This window comes from Hibiscus syriacus, unplaced genomic scaffold, assembly GCF_006381635.1.
Source record: "Hibiscus syriacus cultivar Baekdansim isolate YM2019G1 unplaced genomic scaffold, ASM638163v2 tig00110272_pilon, whole genome shotgun sequence".
Taxonomy (NCBI): Eukaryota; Viridiplantae; Streptophyta; class Magnoliopsida; order Malvales; family Malvaceae; genus Hibiscus; species Hibiscus syriacus.
In genome coordinates, this window is record NW_024062658.1 from 240,620 (window position 1) to 254,406 (window position 13,787).

General features: G+C 32.1%; 1 protein-coding gene across 1 annotated transcript; it reads right to left on the minus strand.

The window, feature by feature from the left end:
- Positions 1-1,420: 1,420 nt before the first annotated feature.
- Positions 1,421-9,344, minus strand: LOC120115801 (kelch domain-containing protein 3-like). Its single transcript, XM_039136403.1, has 11 exons — positions 9,025-9,344; positions 8,293-8,442; positions 7,081-7,248; positions 6,662-6,814; positions 6,312-6,464; positions 4,693-4,857; positions 4,370-4,543; positions 4,036-4,213; positions 3,693-3,885; positions 2,968-3,118; positions 1,421-1,856 (listed from the first exon to the last, which is right to left on the minus strand). Exons 1-11 carry the CDS (start codon positions 9,206-9,208, stop codon positions 1,804-1,806), a joined length of 1,722 nt encoding a protein of 573 aa, XP_038992334.1. The 5' UTR covers positions 9,209-9,344; the 3' UTR covers positions 1,421-1,803.
- Positions 9,345-13,787: the final 4,443 nt, after the last annotated feature.

The window sequence follows — 13,787 nt, forward strand, 5'->3', positions numbered from 1 at the left end:
ATATTTCTTTGAAAGTATCGATAATTTATTACACGTACTTACGAAAGTATTGACACTTTTAATATATCCAGTATCATTTTACCGGTTTTATCATTTTGATACATTTTTATATATCACCTTTATTCGTTATTTTCGATATTTTTTTAAAGTATCGACACTTTATAGGCTCTAAAACTACTTCTCTTTTAAATTCACAAAGTGTCGATCCTTATATAAAGTTTCGACATTTTCAATATATCCGGTAGCGTTTTACCGGTTTCATCATTTTGATACCAGTTTTATCATATTTTTACATGTTATATCATTGTTGATCGATATATTTTTTGAAAGTATCGACACTTTATAGGCGCTAAAACTGCTTTTCTTTTAAATTAACGAAGTGTCAATCATTATATTAAAGTACCGACACTTTAAATATATTTGGTACCGCTTTACCGATTTTATCATTTCAATACTGGTTTTGTCATAGTTTTATCTGTTATATCGTTGTGGATCAATACATTTTTAATTTGGATCGACACGAACCGACAAGTTAAGTTTGTCGGTTGTACAATTTTTTAATATTTCTTCAGACCTACTACATTATTATTAATCAACATTTCCGGTACGCTACCAAATTTAAATATCTTTTAATTTATTCGATACCGTATACCGACATGAAGTAGCAGGATACCTGGGACGGAATTAAGTGGATACATGTGGAGTTTGACCCCTAAAAATTTGGAAAATTCAGTTGTTAAACTCAATTTTTTAATATTTCTTCAGACCTACTACATTATTATTAATCAACATTTCCGGTAGCGCTAAACCAAATTTATTAAATATCTTTTAATTTATTCGATAATACCGTATATTAACCCAACGTTCCTGAGACATTCCCCTATGAAGTAGCAGGATACCTGGGACGGAATTAAGTGGATACATGTGGAGGTTATGACCCCTAAAAATTTGGAAAATTCAGTTTTAAACTCTTAAACTTTTATTGAAAATAATTTAACGTCCACTGAAATTTTAAAAATTTATATCAAGTTATAATTTTTTTTTAATATTCTTAACTAAAACCATCCTATAATTTTTAAAATTTTCTCATTAAACCTCTAAACTTTTTAAAAAATCTCATTAAACCTCCAAAAAAATTTTAAAAAAAAGTGATATTAATTCTTAAAATTTTTTGAAAATTTTAATTCAAACTTGTTTTTAAAGTTATAAATTGACCCCAAATTTTATTACCAAGTTCCGTCATTGCAGGTCTCTTCATCACTAATAGACAAGTAGAAGCAAAATGCTTTCACTTCAATCTGCTCAAACATTTTACACCAAACCCAAGGGGGGAGACCATTGGATTACCATAAACTGAGATCCAGCATCATCCCAGAGTAAATCATGATCATATATGCAAAGCTCGGGGGAGATCAGTATATATTTATAATGCCAAAAAATGTTACATATATCAAAACCCGGAAATGCACAGTTCTCCGATTAGAACCGGCATTCCCCCGCACTGTATGTTGGGACTGGGATGCGTTCTTCACAAATCCTTTCAATCCGAAGATAATCATGACATCACCAGTTCTAAACAAAACTACAGCATGGATCCAAAGGTACGAATTAGTTGTTAGACTGTGAAAAAGAAGACTGAAACTGAGGGCTGATTACTTGCTAGAAACTAAGCAGATTCAGTATCATATATCAGTAACACAACATGCATCAATAACCTCCTTCAAGCAACAAATATACACATGGTTTATGTGTTTCGTTATGTTGAGTTGTCAATAATGGAGTTAAAGATTGATTGTTCACCGGTCATATCGATTTCTCAGTGTTGTTGAGCTCCAAGGTGTCTGGTCTCCTCTCATCTGCCAGAAACATTGCAAGAATTTGTATTCATCAGTAGATGAACTTAGTATCATTGTAAATATTAAGATAAAGTACACAAATAATCCCTGACTATAAGATGATTCTTTATTGAGGCCCCTAACTATTTAAAGTTACAAAATAATCTTTCGGACTATAAAGCATTGTTTTGTCAAGTCTCTTGAATATTAGATTTTACAAAATGGTCACCCACTATTCATATGTTCTAAGCTCGTCCTTTTTCGTTAGAAAGTTGACGGCAATCTGAGCTAGACGTTAACATGCTGACTGAGATATGATAAAATATAATCCCAGAATCTCAAACAACTATCATATCTCAGTCAACATGTTCACACCCAGCTCATATGACCGACGATTTCTTAACAGTACATATGAATTGTAGATGGACTCAACAAAGCAACATCCTATAGTCGAAAGATCATTTTGCAACTTTTAATAGTCGGGAGACTCAACAAAACATCACCCTATATCGGGAGACCATTTGTATACTTTACCCTAAATATTATAACATGAAGTTTACTAAAGGTTTCTAAAGAAAATCCGATTTCTTTTTTCTTTCCGAACAAGCAAAAGCTTATTACTTGCTTAGAGAAGTTACTACCATCAATTAGCAACCTTTAAGGCCTTTTTTATTCCTAAGGATGGAAATGAAGAATGATGGAAAATTTGTCAAATGGTTAAGATTCATAATCAGTTTCTTACTTTGATTCTTAACCATTTGATTAACAAATTTTCCACCCTTCCTCATTTCCATCCTTCATATCAAGCAAAGCCTAAATGATCCAATCTATCTATTATCTACAATTGAGGCTATATATTACTCGGACTCGAGTGAAGATATGAATACGTGTCCTATACAGGTATTTCAAATTTTCTTGAGTTCTTTTTCTTTCATATATTTGGAAGATATTTTAAGGATCATATATTTACACTCGTATCCGAATAAATGTCAGACACATGTATTCCAAGCAAAATGAAGCGTTAGATCATAAGTTAAAAGCCAGCAACAATGAATGTCAGAAGCAAGGGAAAGGGGAAAAAAGTGCCATTAGAATCAGTAGTAAGTTAAACGATTATTCCATTCAGTCATACCCTCCTTTGGTGATGAGTTAATAGAGAAACCAGCACTCATGGATCCAATCCCTTTCAGAACTTCAGTGCCAGAGTTCAGTGCATCACCTGCCTTATCATCGTTTAGGTTAAGATGAGCTGCTGATGGAGAAAAATCTTGCTTTGCAGGATCCTGCCAGTACTCCAAATACAAAGGGCTCATATTATACTTACATATTCACCAGGATATAAACAGACTGGCAAACCGAAACACATGATAAATAGCTATAAGCTAAGTTACTTGGACTCTGGTGTGTTAATGGTATCTTCAAATTTTACTTTTCATGTATTTGGAGAGTCCTTAAAGGATCATATCCCCATATACCAATATCCGATATGAGTTGGAGGAGCATGGCTACTTCAAGAACTTAACAGTCATCAATTATTGCATGGCAAAAAGAACATATAATACAATGACTATTAAAAGGCCTAACTACTTAAGCAATGTCGGTCACGAGTATATTAAAGAAAGAACTGACAATGGAAAGGGGATAAAAAAGCATAAACCACAGATTCAATAACTCCAGATTCCTAGTAGCCAAACTGGATTGACAAGTACAAATTTGATGGCAGTAAATTGAAAAACAGTCTTAAGAACCTTGAAAAAGAAAGTCCAGGATTTTACCACAAGTTGTTGGTTTGTTAAAGGAAAGCCAAATTCTTGTGCAAGTTTTTGTACACTGGACATAAAGGAAGAAGGTATTAACCTTGTGAGTTGATAGATCAGACTGTTCCAAATTCGTTGAACTTGGAGCAGGAACTTCTGTATCAAGCAATAAATAATCCTTCTCATGAACATCAGCTTGTTTATGATTTCCAGTATCCTGCCTCACACTTCTCGATTTACTATTGCAATCACCGTTTAACGCGGTATCACCAACTTCCACATAAGCCCTTTTTCTGAAATAAGTATACAATAAGCCAAGCCAAAAGTATCCAATATATAATTTATGCAACGACTGATGACAATTACTCCAGAATTATCTAAAGTAATACTGCAAAATGATCGATAGTGGCTAAAGGAGAAAGAAAGCGGCAATAATTTTCTACCGGCTGAGATTATGATTGGGTACTTGTACAGGCACGTTAGCAAAAAGTATTCCTCGAAGAGGCTTCCCATCTATAATAGTTTCGATGGTATATCCGTGTGGGAAGCTCTCAGTAACCATAGCTTGAAATGTCTTCTTTCCTAGAAGCAAGACTTCATTTAATGGAAAATTCTCTCTTCCTGCAGAATTGGGTAGTACATGAGTGCATAAATGATAACAATTTTCTAAACCTAAATCCTGATAATGAAACCAGGCTCTTTCGGCTGTTTACCAACTTAAACTTACAATAATAAAATAATAATAATAAATTAGAAGGCAAGTAAAAGAGTTCTTACTCGGTTGGCCAGAGCTAGATAAAGGAATGGGTTGGTTCACATCATTGCCGACTTCAATTCTAAGGAGAGTTTTATCGTGTCCAAAATTGCAAAGATTTTGTCCTTGACACTTAAGCTTCAACTGCTTTCTCAAGGATAGCTTCTCTAGCCTCCTGTCATCCCGTACAACTAGTCCTGTGAGTCATAATAATCAGTATTGGAAACTTGGCCGAAGGTTAACCAAAGATTTATGGAGTTCCAGGAACCAAATCAATTACATATAAAAAGCAGCCAAGGATGTAATTTTTTTTTAAATCAAGGTAAATAGTATATTTACAGTAAACCTGTGTGTAAGTAGTACAGGTCATCCAGTGCCTCAAGAGTCTTGTCACAGCCACCAATAAACACGAGAACACCACTCTTCAAGGGATCCAAACAATCCCCAGCAACAGAAAATCGAGCAGAAGGACCATCACCCATAGTTATCACCTTGGTCCAAATGCCAGTATCTGTGCCAATGGTACGAAACATAAAATATGAACTAACAAAACTTGTGCATAACATTATTTCATCAGAAAGTAACCCTTTCGGGCCACAAGGACAGAAATATGAACAAATGAATAGCTAAAATAATGCATTTCCCTCCACTTTGAACCTCAAGTTTCTAAAACACTAAGGTGACGTTTGGTTCGCTGGAATGTTTTTGAGGGAATTGAAATCTGTGAAGGAATTGGAATCTGTCAGGAATTGGAATCCAATTCCATATTCTGTTTGGTTGGCAGGAATTAAATTAGAATCCAATTCCATATTTTGTTTGGTTCGCAGACATTTCAGATGAATTTGATTTCAGTAATATAAAATGACAAGATTGCCTTTCTTATTTTTTTTACTTAATTTTAGTTTGTTTTATAAATTAAATGTAGCAATATATTATAAAAATTTAAAAAAAATAAATTTTAATTTTATTGATTGATTATTCATTTCAATAAATTATAAAAATCATGTTAATAAACATCATAAGTTAAAATCATCCCAATTAGAGATGGCCATAGGTCGGGTTTTTGGTCCACCCGACCCGACCCAAGAACAAGAAAACCTCCATCCGAGACACGACCCGACCAAAATAAAGTTTCACCCGACCCGAATATATGAATTAGAAACCCAACCCGAAATAATAAAAAAAATATTTTTATTCAATAAAAACAGGGACTTAATTAAAAATATATATACAGAGAGGGGTATTATTGTAATTATTCCTAATTATATAAGATAAAATTATATATTTTTTGGGTCGGGTCAGGTCGGTCGAGTATTTTTCATCCTAAACCCGAACCCAACCCGACCAAAATAAAGTTTCACCCGACCTAACCCGAATATATGAATTAGAAATCCGACCCGACCGACCCGAAATAATAAAAAAATTATTTTTATTCAATAAAAACAGTGACTTAATTGAAAAAATCATATATAGAGGGGTATTATTATAATTATTCCTAAATATATAAGATACAATTATATATATTTTCGGATCGGGTATTTTTCACCCTAAACCCTAACTCGACCCGAACCGAATATCACTTAAAAAAACCGACCCGACCTGAATATATGAATTGGAAACCCGACCCGAAATAATAAAAAAATATTTTTATTCAATATATGAATAAGTTATCAAAAGATTGATGAGGGTAGTATGGTCAAATTTCAATTCCCTCCAACAAGGGAATTGAATTCCATCATAGAATGGATGAAATTCACTTTCCCTCATTTGATGGAAAGTTGAAGCCATGAGGGATTCCAATTCTCTTGGAAAACTTAAACCAAACATGGGAAAGTGATGGAATTGGATTCCAATTCTCCCTAATTCCAAGGGATTCATGCGAACCAAACGCCACCTAACTATGATGATTTCAAGAAATAGAAAATTCAACTGAAGATCACATGATTAACAATTATGTAGACGTACCAACATCAAGCATGTAGAGATCGTCATAAAGATTCTGAGCATCCGTAAATCCCCCAAAAACAAATAAGTTCTTGCCAAAAGCCACAGTAGAGTGGCCAGCACGAGGTGTCAACATTTGGCCTGAGGTATTCAGCTCCTTCCATGCAAGAGCCTCTAGGACATATAACAAGATTCCAAGAACAAAATTAAAAGCATGGCATAAAACTTAGATTCATGTTTTAAAGCAATGAAACATATAAATTGTACAATAAGTCAGATGTCTGATGTCAACTGAACAAACTTAAGACATGCAAGCATATATATAGAATAACACATAAATGATGTACTTTTAGAAAAGAAGAAAATCAAACCTGTGTCAAGGATATGAACATCAGACAAATAATAATCATGCCCATCTTCACCACCAATCACAATAATTTTATTCTTCCAAGATGAGCAAGTATGGCTATCACGAGCAGATGGTGGGTTCCCTGATGTTGCAACACGTTTCCAGACAAAGGTCTCTACAAGCAAAAAGTTTCGGAAAAATAAAAACATGTATAAAAGCCAGGGGAAAAAATGTCCCTTAAGCCAAGTGTTTCGAGCCAAATAAAAGACAATTCAATTTCAATACTTAGAAGCACGCAAGGAATTCAAAAAAAAATCTACAGATTTTCCTCACCCTCTTTACCCCCACCATGGTAACATAGAAATTGGGATCAAATTAATCAAACCAACATTAGCCAATGCAATAAGAAGATAAGAATAAACCATTTTCAAAGATGTTTACCTGTATTTAGAATATATAGGTCGTTGTAATATATTTCATCATTGTTATCAGAAGACTTTCCGCAGCCACCAAATATGAAGAGTCGTTTACCAACGAGAGCAGCACTGTGACCCTCACGTGCCTCTGGCCCTTCACCTCTCACACTTGGACAGATCCAAGTGTCTGTAACTGCAAGATAAGCATGAAAGGAGTTAATGTATTTTCCAAAATTAATTAAAGGTGCCCTCAAATGGTTTTAAGGGATGAAGTTTGGCAAAATAAACAACAAATCACTTAATTTCATTTCAATGCAAAAACTCCAAAGGGAAGTGTTATGTTAATTATTAGGTTTAATTATTAGGAAAGTAATATTTTCTTTTGGGAAAACGAATATTATTTTTTTTATTATTAGGAAAATATTGAGATTTTAATAATGAGTATTTCTTACATTTTTAAAAGGATTTCCTTAGCAGGATTACTCTTCCAATTGAATTGTGTAACCTCCCTCTATAAGAGGCGAATTGATAATTGAATAAAACAAGTTAGAATTTCAAAAAAAAAATCGCTGAAAGATCTTCATCTCTCTTTTCATGAGTCCCGAGGTTTTAATCTCCCTTTGATGAGCTGAAAGGTTCAGTCTCCGTTCAACGAGCTGATCTAACCAAGTTATAGGTTTTTCCAAGAATAAAGGTAAGGCAATCACTTCTGAGATTCTCATTAATCACCCAGCACACCGATTCGTAACCCAGGACCGTTACAAAAGGACAAAGGTAAAATAACAAAAAAAAAATGGAAAATTTTAATTTCGTGTGATCACTTCAATAGCCATCTAGTAGTTGGCCTTAAACGTCTTTCCATTTCTACCCTACTCTCCACAGATATAAGTATTATTTTTTAATTATAGAGTAAAACAACACGTAACTCAAAACTTGGTTCTTTATTCACCCAAGTAATATGAATATAAGAGCTTCAGAGTGCACGTTTGAGAATACAATTTCCTCAAAGTCACGAGACTAAAAAATTTACAAGACCGTCTCACCAAGTATATGACTATCTCCATAGAACAGTAATTCCTACAACAAACTTAAAAAGGAAAAATATGTTGATTCCTATCACTGGAACTAAAGCAGAATTACCCAACCAGATCACGTTAGCAAAATGATATTTGTCATGGAGTTGAAAAGGAAAACGGGTAAGGAGAGGTGAGGAAACCGAATTGCGGGAATAACTCACCAGTGTCTAATATATATAGATCCTTGAGAGGGTTCATCCCATCAGTACCACCGAAAACAAATAGATTTTCACCAACGGTGGTAGAACTATGGCTGTCTCTTGGCGTTGGCGGTGTGCCTTTTGTTGCTAGTTGGTTCCATGTCTGCTTAGCTGCAAAATTGCAATATCGAATTACAAGAGCAATTAAAGAACCTCCAAAAGAACTCCTAGGATCATAAATGATATTAAAACAACCCAAGTATGATAAATACAATCAACTAACTGGTACAATGGCATGTTATATAGGATAAATCGTTCCAAAAACATTAATTTTTTTGAAGCCAAACCAGAATGGAATCAAGAAAAATAGTATGCTGAACCAGATATACCCACAAAAAATGTCTATGCAAAAAACTACCCGACAACCATTTGAGTAGCATATGCATGGAATCATTCCTATCAGCAATAAATGTTGAACCAAGCATATCAGAGCATCGTTGCTTACACCAAAAACCCTAAAAGAAAGATTTGTAGCACAATAAAACCATAAGAGAAATAAGGTTCAATAACATTTCCACCAAAAGTATCACTTGGCAAAACATATACAACACATTCAAGATCCAAATTATAACTCAAATACCAAAAACAAGCTACACTGAAACTCAAAAGTTCATTTGCATATGACACAAGTGGGAAAAAGTTAAAAGAGAAAGAAAAAACCCCAGATTTTTTTATATTTAAAAAAACACTCACTAGTGTCAAAGACGTGAACTTGATTGGTTTGGCAATTATCCTTTCCATAACCACCAAAAACATAGAGAAATCGGCCCCCTTTAATGGTGTTACATGTATGTCCCCATCTTTTCCCTGGCCCTGTGTATGCTTCTCCCACACCTCCTACTTCTTTTGGGTACGACTGAACCTTTTCCCACCTCATTTTTTTCCCTGAAAAAAGGTTGAAAATTTTCCACTAGGAAAGTGAAGGAAAGTTTCAACCTTCGAAGAAATGATGGGAATTTTCTTTTCTTTTAAATTTTTTTGGGGATTTGAGAGTTCATTCAAACAAACAAGACGAAATATAAAAATTCAAAAACAAAACAAGGTTTTCTTTTAAGGAAATACTTGAGGGAGGGATTAGAAATTTTAGAACAGTAGAGAGAGGAATCTGGTGGGCTTAACCTAGAAACTCGAAAATTAGGTTTGTCCAAGTGTCCAACGATGCAATTGGTAGGCCCGTGATAAGGTGGGTATTGCAGACACGTGTGAAAATAATAGCCGTTGATATTGGCACCTTAGAATGACCCGTCGTCTGCCTTTTGGGCCTTTTAGGGTTTCCTATTTTTACTGGCCCAGATTTATTCTGCAGAAAGAAAATTATTATTTTTTGATACACAAAAATACGGACTCAAATTATATTTAAAATTAAATTTGATATTTAAATAGTTTTTCGTTAATAGTAAATATTTAATATTTATTCTACTAACTAATATGGATTTGTTCAAATGGTAAATAGTTTGATATTGGTTAAATAATATTTTAAGTTTGAGTTTTTGTGTATGTAAAAAATCTCTGTTGGTAGACTTACTCACCAAAATTAATTATACGACACGAGTCGGTCCAAATTAGTCATAGAAAAACTTTAGAATCAAAAGGACAATCCAAAAAATATATTTATTCTGTTAAATTTTTAAGTATCTATATCATTAAAAAAATATTAAATAATACATGTTATATTTATATTTCTTAAAACTTTTACCTTTTAAAAAAAATTAAAAAAATATCCCCTCGTGCATCGTCTCCTCCTTCCACTATAATTTCCCTCTCACTTTACCTCCTCCCATGTATCCTCCCTCGTCTCCCCCTTTCCCGCTAAATCTCATGGAGGTGCGATTGTGGGATTAAATCTCACTTATTATATCTAGAGTTAGAAGAATAGGAATTTATGTATTTATATGTTTAAAATAATGGAAAAAGTGATGGTGGATTAGTCGATGAGTGGTGACAGAGACAATGACTAGAGATGATCAAAATGATGATGAATAGTAATTGAGGTTAGAATAACAGGTTCTAATTTTTAGATTTTTTTATGATTTCAGAAAAATTTAGATTTTTTAATTGATAATATTCTTAAATATTTTTAAAAAAATATAAATATTAAATGTGTCAGTTAACAAGATTTTAAAAGTTATTATAAAATAATCATCTAAAAGTGTAACGTTAGATATATATTTTGAGCGAAAATTATTTATGCACTCAAAATTAATTTTGGATATAATTTATATGTTTGTTTTTATATTAAGCCTAAAATAAAACAAAAAATTTATTAATAATTGAATGGTTAAAGATATTTATATTATTCTATTTTATATGAATTTATATCCTAATATTTTTCTTTAAAATTAACACCTCTTTATCTAATAAAAAGTAAAATAAAATTTGGACAAACGATTTATAGTTAAAACATCTTGTCCGTCTAGCTCAGTTGGTAGAGCACAAGGCTCTTAATCTTGTGGTCGTGGGATCGAGTCCCATTGAGGGCAATTCATAACGGAAGTCTTCCATGGAAGCTGCTCTCAACCTGGCGTTAGGGGCAACTTACTACCTTACCTCCAACTTACTCCCATTACATACATATTGGAATAAGGTCAGTTAATTTTTTTTATTTATAGTTAAAACATTTCTAATCCTACACGACAACGTAAAATGTTGACGAGTGATATCTTATTTGCTTGACACGTGTACACTAAATAAAATATTTTAAAATTTAAAAAATAAAATTAGCAAAAATTCAATTTGCATATAAAACCAAAAGAAAGAAAGACACAATCTTTTAAAAATATTTTTGAATAAGAATTCACATTTAAGCATATTAATAAACTGTTAAATTTTAAAAAAAAATGTTAAATTAAATTCTTAATTTAATTTTTGAGATAAAATTCTTATTTCAATGAATTAAAAAATATACGACCCTTGTCTGAACTATCTGAGATATTAAAACCCTTTTTTAAATAAAAAAATATTAAACCATTTTAAAAATTTAAACTTTTATACAAAAAAAATCGAGTTAATTGTATCATATGTCTCTAGACTTTGACTCTCATTTTAAATTGATCCTTAATTTTTTTAATATTTTAATTGCATCCAAATTATGACTCTCATTTTAAATTAGTCTTTAAACTTTTGAACATTTCAATTTCATCCCAAACTATAACCCTTATTTTAATTTGGTCCCAAAACTTTTGAATTTTCCAATTCCATCCTGAAATTCATCCAAACATGTAAGTAGTTTCAACCGTAGTTTAACCTAAATTTTTTTAACTTATAATAATATAATTTGGCCTAAAGATTTTATTAACAAGGGATGTGATTAATATACACGTATAGTTTGGGATAAAATTGAAACGTTCAAAAAGTTTATGGATTAATTTAGAATAAAAGTCATAGTTTAGGGATGAAATTGAAATGTTCAAGAGTCAGAGGGTTAATTTAGAATGATAATCATAGTTTAAGGATGGAATTGAAATATTTAAAAAATTAGAAACTAATTTAGAATGAAAATCATAACATGAAGACATGTAATGCAATTAACTCTAAATAATCTTTACAATGCCAAACTTTTATTTGAACATTTAATCCCAATAAAAATGATGGTGGCAATGGCTAAAAACGCTCACATAAAGTATACATAATCAAATTTATATTATATTGTGCACGAATCAATCGACTTTAATGATTAAAAGAATTTTTTTTTATTTCCTAGATTTGAGCATCACATATTCAGAAATATAAGCATTTATTATAAAATGATTGAAAATATTTGAACATATATTACTTTATATCTACTCCAAATTTATATATATATATATATGACGTGTATCCATAATTGAGAATCTTCGAAATAGGTGTTTAAAAGCGAAGGGAATGAATAGCGTTTATAAGTACAAAATCGTAATTACAAGTCGGAATATAGGTACACTCATAATATAGATGAATAAAAAATACTGTAAAAATAAGTTTATAAATAGTATTTTGATACCAACTATATGATATTATTTTGTTGAGTGTCTGATTATTAAAAGTTACAAAATGATCTCATGACTATAGGGAGTTGCTTTGTTGAGTTACTAGACTATCAAAAGTTACAAAATTGTCACCCGACTATTCATTATGTACCAAACTAGGTCTTTTTCGTTAAAAAATTAACGGTTGTCTGAGTTAGACGTTAACATGATGGCTAAGATATGATAGTCGTTTGAGATTATGAGATCATATTTTATCGAATCTCAGTCAGCATGTTAACGTTCAGCTCAATTAGTCATTGAATTTTTAACTGAAAAGGATGAGTTTGAAACATAATGAATAATCGGGTGATCATTTTGTAACTTTTAATAGTCGGAGAACTCAACAAAGCAACTCCTTATAGTTAGAGGACCATTTTGTAAATTTTAATATTTGATTGACTTAATAAAGAAGCATTCTATAGTCATGAGACCATTTGTATACTTTACTCTTGAATTTTATATGAATTAGTTTTGTTTTTTATTTTAAAAAGGTAAACTACGTCAGCTACCTCTAAACTTTGTCCATTAACTCGTTTATACTACTGAACTTTCAATTTTGCCAATTATAACAATGAACTTTAGTTTTATATTCAATTATGTCACTCCACTGTTAAGGCACTAACAGAACGATTAAATGATTAACGACGTCATTTGGTGTGGTTGTTTTGATCCTTAAAACGACATCGTATTAGACACTAAACTTTTAGGATGTATCAATTTTGCCACTGAACTTTTAAATAATTTTTTTACCACTACACTTTCCGTTCGCTACCGACAGCCAAGCACTATCGTTCATTGGTCATATGTCGCGGCAAAATTAGTATCAAAATGTTTGTATTTCACTCCTCTTTCTTCACTTAGGACTGGTTTTCCATGAAATCCACTCAAAATTGACAAATATCCATTTAAAAGTTCAACGTATTAATACTCCAATCTCTTTCAATGACCAATCGATGATACTAGTTTGAGGTATGTTGTTCATCTTCTCGAAATAATGCTTTTCACCATTCAGATTTTTTAACAAACACTCCAAATCCCGTAAATCTAATAAAGCTTCCAAATATCTAAAAAATGGTAGATTTTTTGTGTTTAATTTCATCAATTTTAAATAGGTTTCATGGGAAACGAATCATATAAGAAGAATGAGGAGTCAAATGCAAACATTTTGGTATTGGTTTTGATGCGAAAGATGATCAATGACTGGCGATGATTGGTTGCCGACTAAAGTCAAAATATGTAGTGGTAAAAAAGAAATTTGTTTAAAAGTTTACGGCATAACCGATACACCCCTAAAGTTTAGTGTCTAAAACGACATTGTTTTAGGCATTAGAACAACCGCACCAAAACAACGTCGTTTTGGTATGACATGTCATGTCAACAACCGTTAGCCATGTCATCGTCTCATTACTGACTTAATGGCGGAGTGGCATAATCGAATGTAAAACTAAAGTTTAA